General features: G+C 43.2%; 1 protein-coding gene across 4 annotated transcripts in view; it reads right to left on the bottom strand.

Moving 5' to 3' along the window:
• The window catches only part of LOC311128907 (V-type proton ATPase 116 kDa subunit a 1-like), a gene marked incomplete at its 5' end in the record, with an annotated part of 33,048 nt that extends 16,481 nt beyond the window's left edge, over nt 1-16,567 (bottom strand). For 2 of the 4 annotated variants that reach the window (XM_084161135.1, XM_084161137.1), the window contains 12 exons: nt 1,173-1,336; nt 1,919-2,058; nt 2,387-2,537; nt 3,324-3,536; nt 9,098-9,191; nt 9,467-9,549; nt 9,963-10,089; nt 11,321-11,403; nt 13,071-13,199; nt 13,969-14,066; nt 16,166-16,244; nt 16,401-16,517. In XM_084161135.1, the coding sequence (XP_084017261.1) occupies nt 1,173-1,336; nt 1,919-2,058; nt 2,387-2,537; nt 3,324-3,536; nt 9,098-9,191; nt 9,467-9,549; nt 9,963-10,089; nt 11,321-11,403; nt 13,071-13,199; nt 13,969-14,066; nt 16,166-16,244; nt 16,401-16,517 (1,478 nt within the window). Of the gene's footprint in view, nt 1-1,172; nt 1,337-1,918; nt 2,059-2,386; nt 2,538-3,323; nt 3,537-9,097; nt 9,192-9,466; nt 9,550-9,962; nt 10,090-11,320; nt 11,404-13,070; nt 13,200-13,968; nt 14,067-16,165; nt 16,245-16,400 lie in introns of all 4 variants that reach the window. The other 2 variants (XM_084161136.1, XM_084161134.1) reach the window with 2 other exon arrangements.
• Nucleotides 16,568-21,596: the final 5,029 nt, after the last annotated feature.

The raw sequence follows: 21,596 nt of genomic DNA, 5'->3' as shown, positions 1-21,596 counted from the left end.
TAGACAATCGAAGTGAACAATTTGCAGAGTGTTGCTATCATTGACATACAGTATACATAAGGGGTTTATATTATGCATTGCTGGAACGTGCACCAATATTAGGGTTAGGGGAGTGTTTGGCCGGGGGGGGCTTTACTTGGCTCATCGCGCTCTAGCGACTCCTTGTGGCGGGTCGGGCGCCTGCAGGCTGACCCCGGTCGTCAGTTGAACGGTGTTTCCTCCGACACATTGGTGCGGCTGGCTTCCGGGTTAAGCGGGCAGGTGTAAAGAAGCACGGTTTGGCGGGTCATGTTTCGGAGGACGCATGACTCAACCTTCGCCTCCTGTGCCCTTTGGGGAGCACAGGAGGCATTTGCAGCGATGAGACAAGATTGAAATTGGGGAGAAAAAGGGGCAAAAAAAATTAATAATAATAATAATAAAATAAAATATTATTTGATCAAATATTGAATTTGGCCTTTACTACTGTAGCGCCTAGAAATACATTGAATTACACATTCATAAATGGCAAAAAAGACAGTCAAAAAATAAATCATAAGGAATAAGGTTTTGATGTGTCTGTCCTATATCTAGGAGATATAAGAAAGTTCAGGAAAATATTTTTGTTTTTTTGGACACATATTTAACCCCTTATTTTTGTTGCCACAAAACTACCTCCATACTTACATTCGTTTGAATGGGTTACCTTCAGACGAGTCCCGTGGGGGTCATTAGAGCAAAAACTGAGAAATGTCTCCCCTTTCCATAGTGGGGTCATATTAGTTTGTATCTCAAACGGTTCGGACGCTACAGACAGAAGTTGGCACATCAGCGTTACCAACTTCAGACGAGTTTAACATCCGCTCGTCATGACAGAATTATAAAATTAGGTTAATTAAAATGCTTTCACCAGGTTATACTACACAGAAAGGACTCATTTTGTGGAATGACCCTGCTACTACATTAACCGGTATGAAAGTTTGAGTATTGTTTTTGAACAATGCGTTAAACAGCAATCGAGCTTTGGAGATCTCCCGTAGTGTGTGTATCCTTTTGTTGTTAGCTAATGTCAAAGCTTGTTACCAAGAACTGCCCTCTCCCAATTGGCTGTCGCGAAATCGCGTGAGTGATTGGTTGGTTATTGATGGATTTATAGTTTGGACAGTTAACTGACTGATCGACGGATAACTTACGTCCAGTTGGCTCCCTTGGGGCTGAACATGGGCCGGACACTCCAACCGGAGCCAAACATGTTGAGGGATTTGGAAAAGCAATCGTTGTAGATGATACCGGTGTAGACAGAGAAGATTCCCATCAGCAGGATTATGTAGCGTCCAGCGAATATCATGTTGAACATCTGCCAGGGCAGGGAGAGTATGAACACACATTGGAGCACTGACCTGGGTCATGTTCATTGAGCACAGAAAGGAAGAAAACGGACTGAAACAGAGAGCGACTACCTGGACCAGTCCAATAAGAAACACTCATTTTCATTTCCCTTTGCAAAACGTTGGAAAATGTTTTCTGTTGCGTACCCTAATGAACACGACCGTGGCCTCACCTGGTAAAGAATGTCTGCATCCATCAACGCCTGTACCAACCATCATTCAACACTCAACTACATCAAACACTAAAACATTACTTAAATTGGCAAAAGTTATGTACTGTAGCCTACTGTACAAGAGAGGGTAGTTTGCCAAATGAAATCTACAATACATTGGCCTAATTATCGCCTTCCTCCCAAAGTGTGCACTTGCTCACATCCCTTCACTGACTTTAAAGGAACTGAGTGGTATAAGAAACATGGTGGAACCTCCCTCTAGCCCATTCCTCCCCCAATCCAATGCTTTTAGGTTTGTGGGAAGTAGTGCACACTTCAGGAGAAAGGAGATATTACTGGGACGCACCCAATGTCATCGGCACTCTTGGTGGGCCATACCTCGTTGTCAGTCTTCTGCGAGAGGATGCGGCTCTCTCGGATGACCAGGTAGAGGGCGGCGCAGGTCATCAGCACACCGTGACCCATGTCCCCGAACATGACCGCAAACAGGAAGGGGAAAGTGATGATGGTGTACGGTGCTGTAGGAAGGAGCACACAGTAAGACACAGTGCAGTGGACAGCACAACACAATGACATGGGGGAAAACAACAACAAGATACAGAGAAAGACACAACAACACGAGAGACAAAACAACACAAGAGACATAACACACAGAGACATAACAGTTATATAGACACAACAAAACAGACAGACAAAACAACACACATAGACACAACAACAACAACAACAATGACAGAAAGACACAACAACACATATAGACACAACAGCACACATAGACACAACAACAACGACAGAAAGACACAACAACAACAACACAGAGGCACACAGTGTGGACTTGTATGTCACCTGGATTGATCTCTCGGTAATTTCCGATCCCGTAGGCGTCCACAATGTTCTGGAATCCAGAGGTGAACTTATTGGTCTTGTTGAAGGTGGGCGGAGTCTGCTTGGTGGTCATCCTGTTGAGAATGGAGGGCACTGTGGAGCCACTCCTCTCCTGTAAAACCCACCAAGCCAAAGAGTCACCGCTACGGGGTGAAGTTTGCCCTAGGTACAGATCTAGGATCAGCTTCCCTTCCCACAATCTTAACCTTAACCATTAGTGAGGAAAATGCAAATCTGACCCAAGATCAGCATCTAGGGGCAACCACCCTATACCAGAATTACCTGACAAATGCCAATTCACCTTTGCAAGCCCATTACAAACCTGATACAGCCAATACACAAACACCATTTTCATATTTTCAGATGACTCAGTGAGGAGGCTGCCACATCACTAAGACCAATGAGTAATGGCAGAAGGAACAGACACCAGGTCAGTTTTGCAGACCACAGACTGGGCAGAACCATTGTTGTATTTGGCTACATGATAACATTACATCAACGTTTGCCTATTCCTGTAATTTCATTTAGCTTTAGATAAGAACTGGGTACAGAAAGAGTACTTTCCATAGACCTCTGGGTGAACTGGTGAAAATTGATATGTGTGCAGTTAGCTTAGTTTGCCTGGCAAAACAAATTGCATAATGATATACTGTATGTATTTGATATCTAGCAATATAATTTCTCCCTTTGTTATGATTTCTGTCCAATTCCAAGTATTTCTATTCGACTCAAATACAATGGTGTTCATAAAGAATGCAAAGTACTTTATCCTATATCGTCATCTTGTATGAAATTCAGAATTTACAGCATCAAAACAACAACAGGAAGTGAGGTCATTAATTAAAAGGATCTTCCTGCCTCGGAGCTCTAATCATTCTGATTTGCAGACCCGACTCACCGTTCCTCGGCGCAGGGCAAACTGGATGGAGTCCAGGTCAGATACAGGGCACCACACCTCGGCGATCAGGCACTTCTGGGTGACGTCAATGTTGCACAGGTTCAGCGTGTGGTAAATGGCCTTCATCTTCCTAACCTTGATGAACCACACCCTCATGGTCTTGGCTGCAGCCTGGAGCACCCTCTGTCTGTGGTCTTCCGTCTGGTTCAACACCTGCAAGGGAGAAAATAGAGTTTTGTTAGCCCTCTGAGCTAAAGCCTAGGTATTATTCCGGGGGAGCTAACGCAAGTCTTTAGGTCGTTGGTGCAGACTAATGATTAAATTATGAAAAATGTCCATCTGGTTCTGGACCTGCACAGCCAACATGATGGTGTTAGCTAAGCCTAGGTACTAGGTATTATCTCGGGGAAGCTAACGCAAGTCTTCAGGCCTCAGTTGGTTCAGATATAGGCCGTGTCCGAATACCCATTATTGCGTTCGAAATAGTAGGCATTTTAGGTATGCGAAAATAGAAAGTTTTATAGTATATGAAATTTCCAAATTAGAGTATGCTTTAAATGCCAGGATGTTATACTCACTTCGGCTTTTCATCTTTTGAGGAACAGAATCGTCTTTCCAGGCATGTGTGTTTGACAACAGCTGATAGTCAGCTGATAATGAGACAAGGGGATGCGCTGTAACCAAATGAACGAATTGCGGGAATCAACGCAATTGCACATTAGATGACGCATTCTAAGGAACGGTGAGCCTAGTATGTTGATATTCGTTGCTTACTGCATTCATTTTGACTAAACAGTACGTTCTAAATAGTATGTAGTACGATTAGTACACAGTATGTAGTTCTAGTAAGTAATAGGCAAGACAGATTTCGGACACGTCCAGTATGATGTTTTTATATATTATTTAAAGCTTGTGCACGGTGACTCCACTGGAGGGCAGGGTTAGAGGAGGACAGAGGGTTTTCCCTTTCAAGCAGAACCACATTCTTTTTTTTTAAGGATAGAGTTCAACACAATTATTGTTATACAAGGCGAAATACCTCTACCGACTAGTACTGAGATACTGCACATGTGCACATCCCCACATCGAGAACGTTTTGTGACTTAAACCAACAGTATCCAGGGAGTGTTTAACAAAAGCACACACATCCTGTCGTGCTTTCTGGGACAAGTTATGATTGACATTGCATATGTTGTTGATTAGCATGCAACACTGTCACAAAACAAACACAAAAGCCCTGTGTAACAAGAATGATGTATTGGCAAATGCAAGCCTGAGAACGGAACAAGGGGTAACTGGATAACTCCCTCACTGGCAACAGTGAAGGGTTGCGTTCCTACCTGAAAGACGTTGCATCGCATCAACCAATGATTATGCGCTACACCATCGACTGCATAGTCGGGAATCAGATTGCTATATTATATGATGTGGTTATTTGATGTGTAAGCGTCTATCCAAGCATTGAGAGATCTGGCAGGCATCTGCAATGTAGTCAGGCAGGAACGCCACCATTGAGATGTTTGGTTAGGTAGAGAGTACAATGATTGTCCCTCCCTTACCAGCGAACACAGTGGATGCGTCCCAAATGGCACCCTATTGGGCCTTTGTCAAAAGTAGTGCACTAAATAGGGAATAGTGTACCATTTGGGACACACACAGTGTATGGTTAGCTGTTCATGGGCCCTGATTGCATGGAACTCCAATCCATCTCATACAGTGCCTTCAGAAAGTATTCATACTCCTTGACTTATTCCACATTCTGTTGTGTTACAGCCTGAATTCAAAATGGATTAAATCGATAGTTTTTCTCACCCATCTCGACACAATACCCCATAATGACAAAGTGAAAACCTATTTTTAGAAATGTTAGCAATTTTTTGCACATTATACTTTTTTTAATTCTTCAAGCGTTATCAAGTTGGTTGTTGATAATTGCTAGACAGCAATTTTCAAGTCTTGCCATAGATTTTCAAGCAGATTTAAGTCAAAACTGTAACTAGGCCACTCAGGAACATTCAATGTCGTCATGGTAAGCAACTCCAGTGTATATTTGACCTTGTGTTTTAGGTTATTGTCCTGCAGAAAGGTGTCTGTTGGCAAGCAGACTGAACCAGGTTTTCTTCTACCACACTATCTACCAAGAGAGTTTTCATCTATATTATTCGTAGAAAATTCTCATCCAGAAGCGGCACTCCTAGTGGCCGGGGACTTTAATCCGTTTGACCTAATATCTACCAGCATGTCACATGTGCAACCAGAGGAAAAAAACTCTAGACCATCTTTACTCCACACACAGAGACGCATACAAAGCTCTCCCTAGCCCTCCACTTGGCAAATCTGACCATAATTCTATCCTCCTGATTCCTGCTTACAAGCAAAAACTAAAGTAGGAAGTACCAATGACTCGCTCAATACGGAAGTGGTCAGATGACACGGATGCTACGCTACAGGACTGTTTTGCTAGCACAAACTAGAATATGTTCCAGGATTCATCCAATGGCATTGAGGAGTATACCACCTAAGTCCCGGCTTCATCAATAAGTGCATCGACAACGTCGTCCCCACAGTGACCGTGTGTACATATCCCAACCAGAAGCCATGGATTACAGGCAACATCCGCACCGAGCTAAAGACTAGAGCTGCCGCTTTCAAGGAGCGGGACACTAATCCGGACGCTTATAAGAAATCCCGCTATGCCCTCAGACGAACCATCAAACAGGACGTGCACTCAGAGCAAGCGCGGACCAACTGGCAAGTGTCTTCACTGACATTTTCAACCTCTCCCTGACCAAGTCTGTAATACCTACATGTTTCAAGCAGACCACCATAGTCCCTGTGCCCAAGAAAGTGAAGGTAACCTGCCTAAATGACTACCGCCCCGTAGCACTCACGTCAGTAGCCATGAAGTGCTTTGAGAGGCTGGTTGTGGCTCACATCAACACCATTATCCCAGAAACCCTGGACCCACTCCAATTCGCATACTGCCCCAACAGATCCACAGATGACACAATCTCAATCGCACTCAACACTGCCCTTTCCCCCCTGGACAAAAGGAACAATTAAGTGAGAATGCTGTTCATTTGACTACAGCTCAGCGTTCAACATCATAGTGCCCACAAAGCTTTTCACTAAGCTAAGGACCCTGGGACTAAACACTTCCCTCTGCAACTGGATCCAGGACTTCCTGATGGTCCGCCCCCAGGTGGAAAGGGTAGGCAACAACCGTTCTGCCACGCTGATCCTCAACACTGGGGCCCCTCAGGGGTGCGTGCTTAGTCCCCTCCTGTACTCCCTGTTCACCCACGACTGCGTGGCCAAGCACTACTCCATCACCATCATTAAGTTTGCTGACGACACAACAGCGGTAAGCCTGATCACCGACAACGATGAGACAGCCTATAGGGAGGAGGTCAGAGACTGACAGTGTGGTGCCAGGTCAACAACCTCTCCTTCAATGTGAGCAAGACAAAGGAGATGATCGTGGACTACAGGAAAAGGAGGGCCGAACAGGCCCGCATTAACATTGACAGGGCTGTAGTGGAGCAGGTCGAGAGTTTCAAGTTCCTTGGTGTACAAACACACCAAGACAGTTGTGAAGAGGGCACGACAACACCTTTTCCCCCTCAGGAGACTGAAAAGATTTGGCATGAGTCCCCAGATCCTCAAAATGTTTTACAGCTGCACCATCGAGAGCATCCTGACCGGTTGCATCACCGCCTTGTATGGCAACTGCTCGGCATGAGATCGTAAGGCACTACAGAGGGTAGTGCGTACGGCCCACTGCATCACTGGGGCCAAGCTTCCTGCCATCCAGGACCTATATACCAGGCGGTGTCAGAGGAAGGCCCAAAAAATGGTCAAAGACTCCAGTCACCCAAGTCATAGACTGTTCTCTCTGCTACCGCACGGAAAGCGGTACCGGAGCGCCAAGTCTAGGTCCAAAAGGCTCCTTAACAGCTTCTACCTCCAAGCCATGAGACAATCCAGGACCTATATACCAGGCGGTGTCAGAGGAAGGCCCAAGAAATTGTCAAAGACTCCAGTCACCCAAGTCATAGACTGTTCTCTCTGCTACCGCACGGAAAGCGGTACCGGAGCGCCAAGTCTAGGTCCAAAAGGCTCCTTAACAGCTTCTACCCCCAAGCCATAAGACAGTTGAACAATTAATGGCCACCCGGACTATCTACTCACTGTTTATTATCTATGCATAGTCAATTTAACCCTATCTACATGTACAAATTACCTCAACTAACCTGTACCCCCGCACATTGACTCGGTACCGGTACCCCCTGTATATAGCCTCGTTCTTGTTATTTTATTGTGTTACTTTTTATTTTATTTTTTACTTTAGTTTATTTAGTAAATATTTTCTTAACTCTATTTCTTGAACTGCATTGTTGGTTAAAGGCTTGTAACTAAGCATATCACCTGTTGTATTCGCCGCATGTGACAAATACAATTTGATTTGATTTGATTTTACCTGTGCTTAGCTCTATTCCACATTTTTTTGTGTACTGACATCTACGTGTAACTGAAAGATGCACACACAGACTTTTTTATTTTATTAGTGTACATTTGTGTATCTTTAGTATTCTTTAAAAAATATGTCTGTAATGTCTATGTTAATGACTAAAACCATAAATCATTCAGGTAGATGTCATCATACACAGAGGACCGACGTCTAAAATGGGGAATTTCTCATATGAGGATACTGTATATGATTACTTGTTTAGGCTGTTGCATGCCAAATAGAAATTGTATGAACTTTCTAACTTCAACTTTCTAACTTCAAGTTGAAAGGAGAAGGGTTACATCAGAAATGTCTGACTTGAGACACCCACTACACCTGAACTTTCGAAGGACGTGTGTTTCAGGTCAAGGCCCAGGTCAGTGCAATATATATATTTTGTTGTTTTCTGTCAGACAATGATGTATTGTTGTTGATTGCATGAATACAGAAAGTTTAGTAGCCATACAGGCTCAAGGAGATCACAAGCTTTGGGTGTTTTTACTCAGCTCGACCATATGAAAATCTACAGTAGGTGGCACTTATTTGGTCTATGTGTACGGCAGGGGTTGGCAACAGACGGCCCACGGGACGCCTGTTGATTTTGATTTTAGTTTTGTGTAAAAGAAAACGGTAAAATCACCAGCTAAAAATAAGTTTAATTTAGGAACTCTGTTCCCAAATATTCCCACGAATAAAAAAATTGATATGTAATCGTGTCTCAACGTAATTAAGGTTTGAAATTATTGTTATGTTGCAGCCCCCAACCATCAGCTCATCCAAAAATCGTCCCCCGGCTGAATCTAGTTGCCTACCCCTAGGTACGGTGTCCATATTAGGATTGCATCAGAGTCACAACTCCTCCTGTAGTACTTGCAGTTAAAGGACCAAATTGCCCTCTAGTGGCCTCATGGGTGGAATGTTATTAATATGCTTAATCATTTCGCAATTAATAAACATTTAAAAAATGTAACGCTGAAAATTTGGTGTTTCTATGTCAAACAATTTTGTTATTTTTCAGTCTTGTGTGATGTACATAAAGTATAATATCGGCATGCAAACCCAAAATGGAATACATTTCAACACTATATCTGACATGGTACTGGTGTCTTCTTTTTATTAAGCCCATAACCATGTGTGTGAGGTGTATACCTTTGTTTCAAAGTAGATTTGTTTGACTACCAAGAAACACTGTGTGTCCCTGATTTTGCCCACTGCAGTAAATTGTTAAGTGACACTATTTTACTGTGTTCATTGTCTTGCATACCATCTGGAGGTCGTCAATACGGGTGTTGACCCCCGCGGCCATCTCCTTCCTCTCCTGGGGAGTCTCGGGGCAGGGGTAGAGGGAGGCCCGGAACCTGGAACACACAACCAACAGTTCACATACTGAGGGTAACCATATAATTATAATGACTAGAACAGATATTCCCATTTAAATCAATGTTCCGTGATCAGATAATGAAACATCACAACTCATAAACTCGGGTATCATCATTCTGGCCCAAGTTTCCCGACTTAAAGGGTTGTTCTAGTGGTTATTTCCGAGTCGGGAAATCATATATCCAAATTTCTGACAGCACTCAAATGCTAAATGAATGGAGGAACTGGGAACTGACTAGTGGTGGTGACATACCCCTCACATATCTTCTTGACTCTGTTCTTCAGCTGATCGCCTTGGAAAAAGATGATGAAGACTGACTTGTGGACTTGGTCGCCCTGTAAGAGAGAAATAGTAAATCATCTCACCATTCAAGCAGTGACTGTCGTTGGAACAAATGATTGAACAACGCAGATTTCCTTTTTGTTGTTGTTGTCCTGGCTCATTGGGTGTTTGGTTGCACAAACTTGGGTGTGTATACGTTTCCATATTTCTCGTCTTTATTGGTGTGTCAAAGAAAAAAAAGAAAAAAAAATGTAACCAGCTTTTTTATAGTTTATCATTTTTTTCCTGTTAGGCGCTCAGATCACAGACAGGTGTGTATACATAATAATTTTTTTTTTTTAAATACATAAACAAAGAATCGAAAGACAGTAGAGAATAAGAACAAACTTACAAGACAAAACACAAAACAAAAACAAAATAAATGTATTAAATATGAAGTAAGATATAAAAAACATAAATGACAGACCGTGGTGGGGTCCTCTAGGGGGTCCTCGATTTCTGCCTGACGTAAAAAGACGTTGCCGCGGCACACTCTCCACAGCATCCTCTCAAAGGTAGGGAGCCTCTCCCGGCTGATCACCCCGGCAACAAACCTGCTCGGCCAATTAAAATATTTCAGGGTCTGGCCAATCAAATGCACTGTACATGATCCCTCTGGGTTGTCACATGTAACATTTTTCCTGTCATAGGTGCCTGGTCCCAGATCTGTTTGTCATTTTGGCATAACAACAACCATATGAGTTGTTACAGAACAAACTGATCTGGGATAGCCTAATAACATACATCCCCCTTAACCCCACTACATCAATGGCTAATAGACGCAATGGGCGCTAATGGGAACAGTGCAAAACAAATGTGTTGACGGATGGAACACTAGCCACTTTAATAATGTTTACATATCTTGCATTACTCATCTCATATGTATATACTGTATTCTATATTATTCTACTGTATCTTAGTCCATGTCGCTCTGACATCGCTCGTCCATATATGTATATATTCTTAATTCATTCCTTACTTAGATTTGTGTGTATTGGGTATATGTTGTGAAATTGTTAGATATTACTTGTTAGATATTACTGCACTGTCGGAGCTAGAAGCACAAGCATTTCGCTACACCCGCAATAACATCTGCTAAACACGTGTATGTGACCAATACAATTTGATTTGATTTGAAGTTGTTTGCTGTTCTGTCACTGTGACTATATGTCATAATGAGTGTCAATCTCCCTGCTTTGTCGGTGTGGCAGCTTAATATGCTGCCATTGACCTACTGACACACACACACACAGCCTTGACATTATCAAGCATGGATCAATGCCTGGCTCAAAGTTAATTTAAATCAATCCCATTAAGAGGCCAGAAGTTTTTTAATACACCATCCACTACCATCTTTCATTTAAATTGCCTGTATATGCCTATAGGCCAAAAAGGGGTGACTTGGACATCCATGAGTTAAATGATCCCCACCACAGCTAGAATAAATGTTTCCTTGGGCTACAAAATAATATTACAGCATTCAATGGCGTGTGTATTGTACAGTTGATTACATTCAATGTACAGCTCAAGTGCCCTATAGGGCGTACTCTAATGTACTGTATGTTAGAAGTACATCTCCTAGCACACCAGAGTTTCCGTTACCATTGTTCAAGAAGGGCGAGCCACCTAACTCTGTTAGACCCAAGCCTAAAAAACGTTGGTTTCTATGGGTTTCAATTGACAATTTCAGTGCCCGAGGGCTTGGACGTTTCTTTGGGAAAACTGCTGTACAGTGTGTGTGTGTGTGTGTGTGTGTGTGTGTGTGTGTGTGTGTGTGCGTCTCACCCCAGTCGGAGCGGTGCTCCCCGGCCCCCCTCGTTACCCTCCATTAGGGCTGACGACTCTTCCATCAGGGCGGGGTCCTCCATCTGTGGAACGTAAGGAAGATGATGATGATGGAGATAGGAGGAAGATGCAATTTAGTCTGGAGTCACAAACCAGCAACAACATGGTTAAGATTCACTATATATACAAAAGTATGTGGACACCCCTTCAAATTATTGGATTCGGCTATTTCAGCCACACCAGTTGCTGACAGGTGTATAAAATCAAGCACACAGCCATGCAATGTCCATAGACAAACATTGGCAGTAGAATGACCTTACTGAAGAGCTCAGTGACTTTCAAAGTGGCACTGTCATAGGATGCCACCTTTCCAACAAGTCAGTTCGTCAAATTTCTGCCCTGCTAGAGCTGCCCCAGTCAACTGTAAGTGCTGTTATTGTGAAGTGGAAACATCTAGGAGCAACAACAGCTCAGCCGCGAAGTGGTAGGCCACACAAGCTCACAGAACGGGACCGCCGAGTGCTGAAGCGCGCAAAAATCGTCTGTCTTCAGTTGCAACACTCACTACCGAGTTACAAACTGCCTCTGGAAGCAATGTCAGCACTTAACTGTTCATCGGAAGCTTCATGAAATAGGTTTCCATGGCCGAGCAGTCGCACACAAGCCTAAGATCACCATGCGCAATGCCAAGCGTAGGCTGGAGTGGTGTAAAGCTCGCCGCCATTGGACCCTTGAGTAGTGGAAATGCGTTCTCTGGACGGATGAATCACGTTTCACCATCTGGCAGTCTTGACGGATGAATCTGGGATTGGCGGATGCCAGGAGAACGCTACCTGCCTGAATGCATAATGCCAACTGTCAAGTTTGGTGGAGGAGGAATAATGGTCTGGGGCTGTTTTTCATGGTACAGGCCCCTTAGTAAAGGGAAACCTTAATGCTACTGCATACAATGACATTCTAGACGATTCTGTGCTTCCAACTTTGTGGCAACAATTTGGGGAAGGCCCTTTCCTGTTTCAGCATGACAATGCACCCGTGCACAAAGCGAGGTACATACAGAAATGATTTGTCGAGATCGGTGTGGAAGAACTTGACTGGCCTGCACAGAGCCCTGACCTCAACCCCATCGAACACCTTTGGAATGAATTGGAACGCCGACTGCGAGCCAGGCCTAATCGCCCAACATCAGTGCCCGACCACACTAAAGCTCTTGTAGCTAAATGGAAGCAAGTCCACGCAGCAATGTTCCAACATCTAGTGGAAAGCCTTCCCAGAAGAGTGGAGGCTGTTATAGCAGCAAAGGGGGGATCAACTCCATATTAATGCCCATGATTTTGGAATGAGATGTTCGACGAGCAGGTGTCCACATACCTTTGATCATGTAGTGTAGTTAGTAATTACTACTTTGAGAGTAATCCTACTAGGAATTAGGTCACATTTTCTCATTTCCAGAATTGACTGAATTAAATTGACCCCAAACCCTGGTGTCTGTGGAGGTAGGGGTCCCTTTGGGATTGAGCAAAACAGAGGTTCCGTTCCAGGCTAACTACATTGCAGACGTTGCATTGCATCAATCAATGGTTGTGTGCCATGTCATTGACTGGGCAGTCGGTCATCAAATTGCTATATCATTTGATATGGGTAGCTGATATGTTAAAAACCTATCCAGGCGTTGTGAGATCTGGCATGCATCTGCAATATAGTCCGCCTGGAACGCACCCAAAATATTGGCGGGAAGCTACTCGCTGACCTCGTCAAAGAACTGCTGGGTGCGTCGCAGGATGTGCTTGAGCTCAGTCAGCTCCAGGAAGTTCTTCTTCAGGGCTTCCTGGTTGGTATTGATCTCCTTCAGCTCGTTCTCCAGCTTCTCAAACGTGGCCTGTCAATCAAACGGAGACAACCAATGAGATTGGGCTTTAGATGGGATGGGGCGTGATTAGAAAATGGTAGAAGGGGTCATAGAATTAGAATCACTAGAATGGACATAGCCTTTACTTCCTGCTTTACTCCCATTGGTACACTTTCAAAATGGCTGCCGATACACCCATTACAGACCCATTGATTTGAATGAGGATACCCGTTCTAGTGTTTTTATTTTTATTGAAGGGATAGCCTATTCAACTCCATAACAAGCAGTCATGGGCCTAACATGAGTCCTAGCTACAGCTTATAATTATGGCCAATGTCCGGTAAAGTGTCATCATGGGTCTTAGAGGGATTGGCTAGAGCAGGTGAACTGCTACACAGTTCCACTTCACTGTCAGGTAGGCCCTTACACAAAAATGTCACATGTGGAGAATCCCATGTTTTCACATGTTGCTTTAAATGTTATCACATGTTATCACATTAACTTCCCATAAGATCACATGTGATCACATGAAATTCATGTGGTTTTTCCGTAAGGGGAGTAGTATTGTAAGGCGAAAGAGATTATTAAATCCAGGCTCTGTCGCAGCCGGGCAGTATAAAAAATATATATATGTATTCACTAACTGTAAGTCGCTCTGGATAGGAGCGTCTGCTAAATGACGTAAATGTAAATGTAAATGTAATTAAATGATCTGTGAAATTGTGCTATCTTTGGGCTGATGTCAATGACATTCATAATTTCATATTACTGACATACAGTATTAAACAGGGATAGATACCTCCAGGTCAATCATATCCCTAGGGAAGGGGACTTCAGGGTTTTCTCCAGTATCCACAGTTGGGATGTTGGCTTTTTTGATCTCCTTCTCGACAAACCCTGCAAAGCAAAACACCAGGTAATATTCAATACAGGTGTGAGTTTCTACCCTGGTTGCCAGTCTGTTTCTGATCTCTTGCCAACTCTTTATGGAATTGTCATGGCAAATTGCTTGAAAATGACAATGTAGTAGGCAGATGCACAAACAGATCTGGGAAAAAGCTAGTGAGTTTCTGCATTGTGGGAGAAATAGACATCTGTGTCCCATTCTGTGAGTGGTATTTACATTTACATTTTTGTCATTTAGCACATTTTTTTACGTTACAGCCTTATTCTAAAATTGATTAAATAAATGTTTTTCCTCATCAATCTACACACAACACCCCATCATGACAAAGCGAAAAAAGGTTTTAAGAAATGTTTGCACATTTATAAAAAATAAAAATACAACAATATCTTATTTACATAAGTATTCAGACCCTTTGCTATGAGACTCGAAATTGAGCTCGGGTGCATCCTGTTTCCATGTATCATCCTTGAGATGTTTCTACAACTTGATTGGAGTCCACCTGTGGTAAATTCAATTGATTGGACATGATTTGGAAAGGCACACACCTGTCTATATAAGGTCCCACAGCTGACAATGCATGTCAGAGCAAAAACCAAGCCATGAGGTCGAAGGAATTGTCCGTAGAGCTCCAAGACAGGGACAGATCTGGGGAAGGATACCAAATAATGTCTGCAGCATTGAAGGTCCCCAAGAACACAGTGGCCTCCATCATTCTTAAATGGAAGAAATTTGGAACCACAGAGATTCTTCCTAGAGCTGGCCGCCCGGCCAAACTGAGCAATCAAGGGAGAAGGGCCTTGGTCAGGGAGGTGACGAAGAACCCGATGGTCACTCTGACAGAGCTACAGAGTTCCTCTGTGGAGATGGGAGAACCTTCCAGAAGGACAATCATTTCTGCAGCGCTCCACCAATCAGGCCTTTATTGTAGAATGGCCAGACGGAACCAATCCTCAGTAAAAGGCACATGACAGCCTGCTTGGAGTTTGCCAAAAGGCACCTAAAGGACTCTCAGACCATGAGAAACAAGATTCTCTGGTCTGATGAAACCAAGATTGAACTCTTTGGCCTGAAAGCCAAGCGTCACGTCTGGAAGAAACCTGGCACCATTCCTACGGTGAAGCATGGTGGTCGCAGCATCATGCTGTGGGGATGTTTTTCAGCGCCAGGGACTGGGAGACTAGTCAGGTTTGAGAGAAAGATGAACGGAGAAAAGTACAGAGATCCTTGATGAAAACTTGCTCCAGAGCGCTCAGAACCTCAGACTGGGGGCAAAGGTTCACCTTCCAACAGGACAACGACCCTAAGCACACAGCCAAGACAACACAGGAGTGCCTTGGGGACAAGTCTCTGAATGTCCTTGAGTGGCCCAGCCAGAGCCCGGACTTAAACCTGATCGAACATCTCTGGAGTTAAACCAGATCGAACATCTCTGGAGAGACCTGAAAATAGCTGTGCAGCGACGCTCCCCATCCAACCTGACAGCGCTTGAGAGGATCTGCAGAGAAGAAACTCCCCAAATACAGGTGTGCCAAGCTTTTAGTGTCATACCCAAGAAGAATTGAGGCTGTAATCGCTGCCAAAGGTGCTTCAACAAAGTCAGAATACTTATGTAAATGTAATATTTCCGTTTTTATTGTTAATACATTTGCAAATAATTCTATAAACCTGTTTTTGCTTTGTCATTATGGGGTTTTGTGTGTAGATTGAGAGAGAAAAAAATATTTAATTTTAGAATAAGGCTGTAACATAACAAAATGTGGAAAAAGTCAAGGGGTCGGAATACTTTCCGAATGCACTGTATATGTAATATTTTGGGGCTTGATGGGACTTTGTATAGAGTTTATTAAAACATGTACTTCATGTGGTATTATATTAACTGTCCCTGCTATGTTTTGTCCAAGCTGTCCATTATGTTACCCACCTAGAAATAGGGAGGACCACAATGGAAATTTCTTTATTGTGTAACACTTACTGTGTTTTTAATTCTCAAAAACATTTTATGTATTGTAACTTGGCTGACACAGGTCTATATGTATATTACATATGTCAAATAAAATGTATTCATTCAACATATTATGAAATCACTCACTTAGTTTCCTGTCCATCTCCTCACACCTCCTCACTTCATTCACAAACTTCCTCTGGAACACATTCACGTCTGGGTTGAGCTAAAAATTCAAACAACAGAAACAGGTGTCACAGTTGCCATTCTTGGCCAGGTCTCCCTTGGGAAAGAGGTCTTCTGACCACAATCGGACTTCCTGTTTAATTAAATAAAGGTTAAATATGTTTTTTTATAGATAGATGACTGGTATGTTACTTACATCGCGGAACTGAACCATTCCCAGTTCTCCCAGCTCGCTGACACAGCAGTAGGCTGCCTCAGACTGGAGGAAGAGCTGGGCAAGCGTCATCTCCTCGCTCCTGAACAGTTCCCCCATGGTGACCACCTGACACACTCACCCCTTTAAGGTAAAAAAAAATAATACCCCTGTTGGCAAAATTAAGGGCAAAATTACACGGACGGACGGACGGATGGACGGACGGACAGACAGACAGACAGACGGACGGACGGACGGACGGACGGACGGACGGACAGACAGACAGACAGACAGACAGACAGACAGACAGACAGACAGACAGACAGACAGACAGACAGACAGACAGACAGACAGACAGACAGACAGACAGACAGACAGACAGACAGAGAGAGAATAGACTGAACAAAGTTGGTTTGGTGTGTCTCTAGCTTGAACAATTCAAGAGCAGTAGGCCTATCAATTGGAATATATATTCGACCTATATGACAACATTACACTTATATATATATATATATATATATATATATATATATATATGTCATTTTTCTAATTCTATAGCTTCCTTTTTCTTTCCAGATGTGAAAGGACTGTCATCACTATCAGTCAACACGGATATGAGGATTAACTGTCCGTGTCCAATGGAAATCCTACTCGTTCGTAAAGATGCTATCATAAACCTATATATCCGCTGCCCAGGTAGTCAACCCGAACATAATTCATATAGGTTAGCTATATTCTACTACATTTCTAAAATATTGGAAATAACATAAAGCATATTACGTTCAATCGTTAAAATATCAAATGTTCTCTCAATTTGAGAAAGCGACGTCGTTCGCTCGAGCGTCTTCTCTGCCGCACTGTCCTTCATCTCAAGGACGCCATTATGATGTTGCTGCTGTAGGCTTCCAGTAGACTATTGAGCATCTTTCATAATATGATGAAGGCAACGGTGAACACGGGGAATAATGATAGGAATATTGTTGATGAATTTATATACGTGTTTCTAACAATTATGTAGGCAAATTGAAAATTATGAGGACACGTCTATAAAATATTGCTTGAAATGACCGGCTATAGCCATATTTCAACCAAAATGACGACGAAATAAATAGATAGCACCTGTGTTTGATGGTCACTGAGAGAAACATTTGAGTATTATGAATACATAATGAATTTCGTTTTTATCACAAACGGTTATATTTTGACTGAAGATCTATGGTTATTAGGCCTACGGTCTAATGCAAATACAGAATGATTCAAACATCGTCAATTGATGGTCGACTGACATTATTTGCAATTTCTTCCATTTGATTCGGGATGAAATAGAGTACAGTAGGTCTATCACTATTATTTTAAACAACACCTAATAGCTTATGGCAGAACCAAGCCGCATCGCATCATCAGCTGAAGTGCATGGACCAGAGAGGAAATGTTCTCAAGGTGAGGACTCGCGCAAGATGACAGCACGTTCAAATTCACCATAACAATATATTTCTGTTTGATACCGTTCTGTCTGTAAAATTAACATTTACATATATAGATTTAATCGGTTATGAATTAACTTACTTGTGATAAAATCCTTCAGAATTTCTCCAGATCGAACGAAAGGCGCTCTCCTCACGAATCAATGTGACATCACGCAAACCATCTGCTGGGGGATGATCATGTGATGAGTTGGGATGCTGCAAGCCTGTATGATTAGTGTGGCTTTCGACGTCAGCCACACTTTAGTTGAGCTATTACAATGGGGATTTATATTATGTAATGACAGTAGGCTACTGCTGCAGCCATAATATATACAAATATCTATGGATGGACCTAATATAATCTTTGATATTAAGTCCATTTGATGTCATTCATTAAAATCGGTCATTCAAATGGTAGCCAATACCATTAATTTAGAAATTAATTTAGATGACTGATTTTGAAATTAATTTGAATTACTGATTGTAATTAATGCATAATTGCACACAGGTAATTTTCTAGTAAGCCTATAGGTCAGTACAGGGCCTTGCACCAACCTTTTGGCTGGCATGCAGTGGCCTATATTAATGGATGCCAAGGGAAGCCAGGCTTCCCCCAAAAATGTACCATGAAAGAAAAGAACATATAAAATAATGTATCTTTCGTCTCTCTGTGTTTCATAATTGTCCAGATGGTGAAGAGTGATTCATCACTCCAGAGAACACGTTTCCAATGTCCAATGGCGGCGAGCTTTACACCACTCCAGCCGACGCTTGGCATTGCACATGGTGATCTTAGGCTTGTGTGCGGCTGCTGGGCCATAAAAAAACAATTTAATGAAGCTCCCGATGAACAGTTCTTGTGCTGACGCTGCTTCCAGAGGCAGTTTGGAACTTGCTAGTGAGTGCTGCAACAGAGGACTGATGATTTTGATGTGCTCCAGCCCTCGGCAGTCCTGTTCTGTGAGCTTGTGTGGCCTACCACTTCAGCCGTTGTTGCTCGTAGACGTTTTCACTTCACATTAACAGCACTTACAGTTGACCGGGGCAGCTCTAGCAGGGCAGAAATTTGATGAACTGACTTTTTGGAAAGGTGGCATCCTATGACGGTGCCACGTTGAAAGTCACTGAGCACTTCAGTATGGCAATTATACTGCCAATGCTTGTTTATGGAGATTGCATGTCTGTGTGCTCGATTTTATACACCTGTCAGCAACGGGTGTGGCTGAAATAGCCGAATCCACTAATTTGAAGGGGTGTCCACATACTTTTGTATATATAGTGTATCTCACCGGAAAAAGCATCCGAGCTAGCGAAACAGCACCCCTCTGTTTCTGTATGTGTAGCCCATCTATCTGATGCTGTCTGGTCAAGATGAGTATGACATTGTTGCTGCCCGTAGCGTTGAATGCAAGGGAAGCCAGCGAGCATTTTACCTCCCTTGATAAAGTATAATGTATAAAATAATAGCCAATCAGTGTTGAGCTAGACTGAGTGAGCTCAACTGTGAATGGTCCTGGCTCACAAAAAAAAGTGTGTTCGGATTTGGCTTCACACCAATCACATCACATCAAAAGCAAAACGTAATTGACAGAAAAAACGATTAGTTACCGGAGTGTAACTCCAGTTCTATGAGTGGAGCGGAGCCCCATAGGGGAGCTCTGCTCCTATTGGTTTACCCACTGCCCTAAGGCAGCATCAGCCTGAGACATAATTATGCACACACCTGCAGCCAATAGGAGTACAGGTGTCCCTATAAGAGGGGATGCCTCCCCTCAATCTGCCTCCCGAGATATTTATCTTCAGCGAGACTAGAGAGGGTCGGCAGGGCCTTAAGTCCTATGGGGCTCCGCTCCACTCATAGAACTGGAGTTACACTCCGGTAACTAATCGTTCTATATCGTGGAGCTCCGCCCCATAGGGGAGCTCTGCTCCTATTGGTTTAAGGCGGAGCGTAGCGCTCCAAAATGTACTCCCTGCCGAGCGCAACACTTCCCATCGAAACGAAAAGGTCAGGCCTAGCAATGGCTGCAACCAATTCCCGCAGTACTGCAACCACTGTATAAAATACAAGTGTCACAATATACTGCGTCATCGGTTCAAGACCCGCCCCAGCTAGTATTTTATTTATTTTATTTTTTATTTCACCTTTATTTAACCAGGTAAACCAGTTGAGAACAAGTTCTCATTTACAACTGCGACCTGGCCAAGATAAAGCAAAGCAGTGCGATAAAAACAACAACACAGAGTTACATATGGGGTAAAACAAAACAAAGTCAAAAATACAACAGAAATACATATAATATACAGTGTGTGCAAATTTAGCAAGTTATGGAGGTAAGGCAATAAAATAGGCTATAGTGCAAAATAATTACAATTAGTATTAACACTGGAATGATAGATGTGCAAGAGATGATGTGCAAATAGAGATACTGGGGTACAAATGAGCAAAATAAATAACAATATAGGGATGAGGTAGTTGGGCAGGCTAATTTCAGATGGGCTGTGTACAGATGCAGTGATCGGTAAGGTGCTCTGACAACTGATGCTTAAAGTTAGTGAGGGAGATAAGTGTCTCCAGCTTCAGAGATTTTTGCAATTTGTTCCAGTCATTGGCAGCAGAGAACTGGAAGGAATTGCGGCCAAAGGAGGTGTTGGCTTTGGGGATGACCAGTGAGATATACCCGCTGGAGCGCAGACTACGGGTGGGTGTTGCTATGGTGACCAATGAGTTAAGATAAGGCGGGGATTTGCCTAGCAGTGATTTATAGATGGCCTGGAGCCAGTGGGTTTGGCGACGAATATGTAGTGAGGACCAGCCAACAAGAGCGTACAGGTCACAGTGGTGGGTATTATATGGGGCTTTGGAGACAAAACGGATGGCACTGTGATAGACTACATCCAATTGCTGAGTAGAGTGTTGGAGGCTATTTTGTAAATGACATCGCCGAAGTCAAGGATCGGTAGGATAGTCAGTTTTACGAGGGCATGTTTGGCAGCATGAGTGAAGGAGGCTTTGTTGCGAAATAGGAAACCGATTCTAGATTTAACTTTGGATTGGAGATTCTTAATGTGAGTCTGGAAGGATAGTTTACAGTCTAACCAGACACCTAGATATTTGTAGTTGTCCACATACTCTAGGTCAGACCCGTCGAGAGTAGTGATTCTAGTCGGGTGGGCGGGTGCAAGCAGCGTTCGGTTGAAGAGCATGCATTTAGTTTTACTAGTGTTTAAGAGCAGTTGGAGGCTACTGAAGGAGTGTTGTATGGAATTGAAGCTCGTTTGGAGGTTTGTTAACACAGTGTCCAATGAAGGGCCAGATGTATACAAAATGGTGTCGTCTGCGTAGAGGTGGATCTGAGAGTCACCAGCAGCAAGAGCGACGTCATTGATATACACAGAGAAAAGAGTCGGCCCAAGAATTGAACCCTGTGGCACCCCCATAGAGACTGCCATAGGTCCAGACAACAGGCCCTCCGATTTGACACATTGAACTCTATCTGAGAAGTAGTTGGTGAACCAGGCGAGGCAGTCATTTGAGAAACCAAGGCTATTTAGTCTGCCAATAAGAATGCGGTGGTTGACAGAGTCGAAAGCCTTGGCCAGGTCAATGAAAACGGCTGCACAGTACTGTCTATTATCGATCGCGGTTATAATATCGTTTAGGACCTTGAGCGTGGCTGAAGTGCACCCATGACCAGCTCGGAAACCGGATTGCATAGCGGAGAAGGTACGG

Source organism: Coregonus lavaretus (assembly GCF_964263955.1).
Source record: "Coregonus lavaretus genome assembly, chromosome: 1".
Taxonomy (NCBI): domain Eukaryota; kingdom Metazoa; phylum Chordata; class Actinopteri; order Salmoniformes; family Salmonidae; genus Coregonus; species Coregonus lavaretus.
Note: the sequence above shows the minus strand (reverse complement) of the source record. Positions and strands in the feature narration are given on the sequence as shown.